The 7001-nt window shown below is 50.2% G+C and overlaps 1 protein-coding gene across 1 annotated transcript; it reads left to right on the top strand.

Annotated features, from left to right (window-relative positions):
- The first annotated feature begins 494 nt into the window (after positions 1-494).
- Positions 495-6637, top strand: KRT5 (keratin 5). Its single transcript, XM_026501803.4, has 9 exons — positions 495-1162; positions 1713-1927; positions 2708-2768; positions 2879-2974; positions 3558-3722; positions 4114-4239; positions 4520-4740; positions 5503-5537; positions 5998-6637. The coding sequence occupies exons 1-9, from the start codon at positions 605-607 to the stop codon at positions 6294-6296; spliced, it is 1776 nt and encodes a 591-aa protein (XP_026357588.1). The 5' UTR covers positions 495-604; the 3' UTR covers positions 6297-6637.
- Positions 6638-7001: the final 364 nt, after the last annotated feature.

The raw sequence follows: 7001 nt of genomic DNA, 5'->3' as shown, positions 1-7001 counted from the left end.
TCCCCTCTAGCACATAGCTGAGATGTCAGGTCACGTTGCCTTTTCAAGTGCCAAGGTCCCTGCAACAACCCTCTGCCTAAAAGAGTCAAAAGAGCAGATCCCTGCCAGCGGGGGACTCCAATTCACGGACTGTGTACACTGTGCCGAGAGGGCTGATGATATCCCCGGTCCCGTAAGGAGCCCTTGGGACATTGGCCACATGCCCCCTTACTTTCTGGTGTCCTTCTGGGGGTGCCTGCAGCCCCAGGCCCCCCTGGTGAAGAGAGACTGGCTGGCAGCATTGCCAACTTTCTGCCAAGATATCCGCGCTGCAAGGCAAGGTTATTCCTAACTGAGCACAGCCTGCCAGGAAGCAAGCGTTTGCACCCCACACCACTGTGCAGGTGTGACGGTGAGCTCACAGCTGCCCCCCAGGCATGCCCAGCCCACTTAATCATTCACAGCTCGACAGCTCTCCCGCCCAACCCAGTTCTAGGGAATAAAAAGGGGGGATTGCCGTTCCTGGGTAACAGAGCCACCTTCTGCGTCCTGCTGAGCTCTGTTCTCTCCAGCACTTCCCAACCCCTAGTGCCCGGTACTCTTGCTCTACCAGGAACAAGCCATCATGTCTCGCCAGTCGAGTGTATCCTTCCGGAGTGGAGGCGGCCGGAGCTTCAGCGCTGCCTCTGCCATTACCCCGTCTGTCTCCCGCACCAGCTTCACGTCCGTGTCCCGGTCCGGGGGTGGCGGTGGCGGCTTTGGCAGGGTCAGCCTAGGGGGTGCCTGCGGAGCAGGTGGCTACGGCAGCCGGAGCCTCTACAACCTGGGGGGCTCCAAGAGGATCTCCATCAGCACTAGCGGTGGCAGCTTCAGGAACCGATTTGGTGCAGGTGCAGGTGCCGGAGGCGGCTATGGCTTCGGAGGTGGAGCTGGGAGTGGATTTGGTTTTGGCGGTGGAGCTGGTGGAGGCTTTGGGCTCGGTGGCGGCGCTGGCTTTGGAGGAGGCTTCGGTGGTCCTGGCTTCCCCGTGTGCCCCCCTGGAGGCATCCAAGAGGTCACGGTCAACCAGAGCCTCCTGACTCCCCTCAACCTGCAAATTGACCCCGCCATCCAGCGGGTGCGGACGGAGGAGCGGGAGCAGATCAAGACCCTCAACAACAAGTTCGCCTCGTTCATCGACAAGGTGAGTGGGATCTTTCGTGAAAAACCGCCACAAGTGTGGAATAAATGCCAAAGAAAGTGCAAAGAAGGGAGATTTTCTGACTTTGTGCACATACCTTCCTAGGTGGCCGTTACAGTTTTTTCTGTGTCCTGGATCTGTGGCCCATTTTCTTAGTTAGACGGCTTCATTGGCTACTTGGGAAGAGAGGGTCTTACTTCCTGCCCTTCAGAGATGACCTCATAAGGGCTCTTTGATGACTGTGGGGCAAAGACAAGAGTTCTGTGCTTCCTGTAACAGGGCTGATTGACGAGAAAGGTAGATGAGTTCATTGGGCAGTAGCCTGAGTGTCTTCACAGCCGCCCAGCTGGGTCCAGTGCTGTCCGGGTGTCCTGTCTCCCCTAGAAGAGTGAGGGCAAGCGCCTCACTTTGCACCTCCCTTCTGGGAGCCCAGGGCCAGGCGCCGTGCATGGAGAGGTGGAGGGGACCAGCAGGAAATGGGAGGAAAACTGGTGAATTGATCATCGAAACATGAAATTCAAGTTTCTCCACCTTCACACTCTGCCCTCTCCAGGTGCGGTTCCTGGAGCAGCAGAACAAGGTCCTGGACACCAAGTGGACTCTGCTCCAGGAGCAGGGCACCAAGACCGTGAGGCAGAACCTGGAGCCCTTGTTTGAGCAGTACATCAACAACCTCAGGAGACAGCTGGACAGCATCCTGGGCGAGAGGGGCCGCCTGGACTCGGAGCTGAGGAACATGCAGGACCTGGTGGAGGACTTCAAGAACAAGTGGGTCACAGGGAGCAGAGAGGGGGCGGGTGATGTCACCTTGGCACCAGATGTACTTTATAACCAGCCTGCTGCGTATGCCTCCCCCATGGGCTAGACGCATGTCCCTTCCATGGATGCCTGTGGAACTGGAAAAAAAAACAATCCTGTCCCTGTTTAGAACGTACCAGCCCCAAACTCAATCCCTTGGTACCAATAGCATTTAACCACCAGCCAGAGCAACAGGCTCAGCACCTTGGTACCACCTGGGGAAACGAGCTGTCATGTAATCCTTGCTCTTTAGGGCTTTTCTCCCCAGTATACTCGAAGTCCACAGCATGGGCTCTCTGATGGATTGTCCCCAAACCCAACATAGTGGCTCAAATAATTTCTTTAGCCCTTACGGAGTAGTAGCTGGGTTGGTAGTTTTTTGTTTGTTTTTTCACAAGGCTATGGGAGTTGAAAAAAGCACTAGGGAAATTGGATATGGCATTGGGTAGAAATAACACAGCTTCTTTAATATTCTTTAAGAATATTCAAGAATATTCTTGAAGCAACTGAATGATAGCAATAACATAATGTTTATCTGGTAAGCAGTTACAGAAAAACCAATGTTCTTACAGGTGAGGACTTTGCCCAGGGGCTCATACTACCAGTGCTCCCTCCCTCTCTGGCTGTATGATGTGAGAAGACCCTTCCCAGCGGGAAGGCAGGCTCACAGTGGTCTTCATGCAATAAAGACCCCAGACCCCACCTGTCCCTCATCCTCTGATCAGCACTTACCATCCTTTTTACCACCAGGTACGAAGATGAAATCAACAAGCGTACCACTGCTGAGAATGAGTTTGTGATGCTGAAGAAGGTGCGTGGGTAGAAGATAGCTCGTAGCCCGGGGCTATGCTGTCTCAGGGTGTCGTTCATATAAGTCAGGGTAAAAATCGGGTGCAGTGCCAACCATCCCTGTTTCTCTAGGATGTGGACGCCGCTTACATGAACAAGGTGGAGCTAGAGGCCAAGGTCGATGCCCTGATGGATGAGATCAACTTCATGAAGATGTTCTTTGAGGCGGTAAGAAATGCCCCCTACTGGGGACCCAGAGACATGGGACATCACCAGGAATTAGGGGCTCCAAGATTGACTTCAGTGGTTCCTATGCTGTGAGCACACCTCTGTCTCTCCCTCCCCTTTGGTACCACTCACACTTTATTACTTATGAAGACAACCCTTTAAAAAAAGAAAGTCAAATTAAAAGCAAAAGACCTCTTCAATAGTCATTTTGCAGAGTGAGGTCTGGAATGCATTACTAAAGGCACAAGTATACCTTTCCTGGCCACCTCCCCTTTCTGGAGTGGCATCCCCTCTCTGTTTTCTCCCAGCAAGCAGTCCATGCAACTAGATTTTTTTAAGTTATGGCCCAAGAAGATGTGAGTCTGAGAGGTTACATGATAGGGGTTTCTTGGACGTTCAAAGTTGTTAAAGTTTTTTAAAAACTAATTTGATTCATGATCTGGATTGTTTATTAACTTATCTTAATTTTTGATGTAGGTGGTTATTATTTCTTTTCTCAAGTTGACATACCACAATGAGTGGAAGATTTGAATGGACCCAATATTAAATAACACAGAATGACTGATTTCAAATCTCCCTGCAGGAGCTGTCCCAGATGCAGACCCATGTCTCAGACACGTCCGTGGTGCTGTCCATGGACAACAACCGCTCCCTGGACCTGGACAGCATCATCTCTGAGGTCAAAGCCCAGTATGAGGAGATTGCCAACCGTAGCCGGACGGAAGCTGAGTCCTGGTACCAGACCAAGGTGGGTGCTGTGGCAAATACATCCTGAGTGAGGGGATGGACATATGTCTAGGATTCCAGACTGTTGACAAAATGCTAAGAATGGGGCTCCCAAAACCCCTGAGGCCTTGTGGGGTGACTTGTGGGAACAGTCATGCATACATTTGCCACATAAATTCAAGAACCTTAAGGAGAATCTCATTCTGAATCTCACACCTGTGTCTCTATGAAAGCAAAGGCACTAAAGGGAAAATTATCTAAGACCAGGTCCACCTGGACAAAGCTGAAACCAGCCCCAGGTCTCAGATAACTAGACTACTTGCCACCTCTTGGTCGCTCCTGCCTGTGAGCTTTGAGAAACTATTTCCATTCTTAAATAAATGGGGGTCTTTCCTCTTTTCTGGTGGTTTCAGTATGAAGAGCTGCAGCAGACAGCAGGCCGGCATGGGGATGATCTCCGCAACACCAAGCAAGAGATCTCTGAGATGAACCGGATGATCCAGAGGCTGAGAGCTGAGATCGACAATGTCAAGAAGCAGGTAGGGAGAGGTCGCAAGAAGCCAAGGAAGGGGCCTGAGCTCTGAAAGGGAGATCTATTTTGTTTTGTTTTACTTTTTATAAACACACCCACCCACCCACACACACACACACACACACACACACACACACCAGAGCTGGAACAAATACCAGCGTTACAATGTTCCACCATCCACAGTGACCTGGACAAATGTACTGGCTTCTCCCTGAAATTCCAGAAAGAGACACCTGAGGCCTAGGTCAGCTACTAAAGGGTTCCCACTCACTTCTTTCCCTCTGTAGTGCGCCAACCTGCAGAACGCCATCGCGGATGCTGAGCAGCGCGGGGAGCTAGCACTCAAGGACGCCAAGAATAAGTTGGCCGAGCTGGAGGACGCCCTGCAGAAGGCCAAGCAGGACATGGCCCGCCTGCTGCGCGAGTACCAGGAGCTCATGAACACCAAGCTGGCCCTGGACGTGGAGATCGCCACCTACAGGAAGCTGCTGGAGGGCGAGGAGTGCAGGTAGGCAACATACGGCTGACTTCACAAGTCCAGTATGGCCTCACATTTGATAAAATGGAGCTTCTTCTCCACTACAGGGTGTAAATCACACACACAAGTGACCACTATCTTGTGCATGATAATTACTCTTCACTAATCCAGTTTCAATCTGACACCTAGGCATACAGCTGACCTACACAATGTGGCCCCAACTCACTTTTCTGACCCAGTTCCCACCACCAGGATTCTTTCTCACCCTGTTGTCATGACCAGATTCCTCTCCTTCAAGCAATTCAACAAATGTCTTCCCATTCTTCAAGTACCCCTTCCTTCAGGAAGCCTTTCATGATTACTCCAGCTGAGTTAAATTCACTTGCCTTTGGATTCTCAAACTACTCCATTTTCTGCAATCTTCTGACACTAACCACCGCATCCTTCCTATTAGAGGTATTTCTGTCTATGCCAAATTCCCTCAGAGAACGTAAGCTCCTACCAGGCCAAAACTGCTTGATACATATTCATAGTTCCCACAGCCTCTTACTCATGCTTTCCATCTAATGGGTGGAGGAGGATGTGAATTACAATCTTCTTCCAATAAACTGTTTTTAGGTCAAATAGGCTGACACTCCTCTTCATTGGGAAGTCACTCTAGAGGGCTATCTCTTTCTCTAATTTAAGCAGCTTTGGGGCATGCAGGCTCCTTGCTTGTAGAACAAGCTCTAAACATGACTAGTACTGTCTTTGGGGAGTTTTTAACTCTTCCTTTAATTTTTCCCATTTTAGACTGAGTGGAGAAGGAGTTGGACCAGTCAACATCTGTAAGTAACTTTGAACAGACCTTCACAATGATGATAATATGGGGTATTTGGTGCCAACTCAGAATCCTATTGTTTCTACATACCAGAAACTCCCATTGCAGTATATAGTTTTTTAATACATTTAGAGAGAAGGAGGTAGTAGAGGGGAAAGAGCCCAGATTGAGACATGAACCAACATGGCTCATGTCTTATTTCTTGAAGCAAAGGCCCAGTGTTTCATACATCTGTACCCTCTCCCCTCGTTGTCCCTACCCCCTGAGGACTTAGCACGATTCCTTGCCTTCTAAGCTCACCAACCTTCTATTAGGGACCTTAACTAAATGGCATAGTCCTGAGCCTCATTTGCTACTCTGTGAAAGAGGCCAGGTACAACGCTAACACTAGCGGGATCAAATAACTTGGACGTGCAGGCTTAATCGAGCATACTGGTCTCACCAAGTTCTCCCTCCTTTCTCTGCAGCTGTCATCACAAACAGCGTGTCCTCTGCCTATGGCGGCGGCAGTGGCTTTGGCGGTGGCCTCGGTGGAGGTCTTGGTGGAGGTCTTGGCGGTGGTCTTGGAGGAGGTGGCAGCGGAAGCTACTACTCCAGCAGCAGTGGAGGCGTTGGCCTGGGCGGCGGGCTTAGTGTGGGGGGCTCTGGCTTCAGCGCAGGCAGTGGCCGAAGCCTGGGGATGGGCTTTGGCAGTGGTGGGGGCAGTAGCTCCAGTGTGAAGTTTGTCTCCACCACCTCCTCTTCCCGGAAGAGCTTCAAGAGCTAAGAGCCTGATGCAAGTCACTGCCACCCAAGAGCAGCAATCCAACCTGTGGTGACTGCTTCTTCCAGGTGGTTGCCCAAGCCAAGTTTTCTTTTTCTGGAGTGTGGTCTAGTCCAATGTATTGCAGAGTAGCATTCTTGGTCCAATCCCCGGTCTCTAGTCTCCTGTATTGTGATTCTATGCTCTGCTTCAAATCAGCCTTTAGGTCTCTATAGCATGGTCCTCAAGAGAAGAATCCAAAGTTTCCTGGTATCTAAACCTTCAGACCAGGGTCCCCATCCATATCCCAAATTTTGTTCTGGTTCTGACTACCTCCAGAGTGTGTTCAATAAAATGCTTTTATAATATAAGCTGTTGTGAAGAATTGTTTTTTCAAGGTCTACAACCAGCCTAGAGACTCCATGAGGGTCAATCTGTCCAGATGTGCTTGGTTCCTCTGATGATTCATGGGAAGAACAGAATGACCTTGAAGGCAAAGTGGCTGTCATGGGTGGTCCAGAGACTCCAAGAGGCATGAAAAGGTCTTGCTACAACCTCTAGAATGAAGGAGTGTCTGGAGGGCATGAATAGTAATGTCCACTGCATTGCAACTTGGACCGATTTTAGAGCCTTTTGTTGGAGGGGGGCCCCATTCAAGGTGGGCTGATTTGCAAGTAATAGCACATATGGGCTTCATAAATAAGGAATACATTACCTTCAGAACTAAAA

This window comes from Ursus arctos, unplaced genomic scaffold (assembly GCF_023065955.2).
Source record: "Ursus arctos isolate Adak ecotype North America unplaced genomic scaffold, UrsArc2.0 scaffold_26, whole genome shotgun sequence".
Classification (NCBI taxonomy): domain Eukaryota; kingdom Metazoa; phylum Chordata; class Mammalia; order Carnivora; family Ursidae; genus Ursus; species Ursus arctos.
The sequence above is the reverse complement of the archived record's forward strand: the minus strand, read 5'-3'. Positions and strand labels throughout refer to the sequence as shown.

Coding starts and splice junctions, on each gene's coding strand:
- KRT5 (XM_026501803.4), top strand. CDS start 605: ATGTCTCGCCAGTCGAGTGTATCCTTCCGGAGTGGAGGCGGCCGGAGC. Junction 1,163..1,712: donor TCGCCTCGTTCATCGACAAG/GTGAGTGGGATC, acceptor TGCCCTCTCCAG/GTGCGGTTCCTGGAGCAGCA. Junction 4,240..4,519: donor TCGACAATGTCAAGAAGCAG/GTAGGGAGAGGT, acceptor TTCCCTCTGTAG/TGCGCCAACCTGCAGAACGC.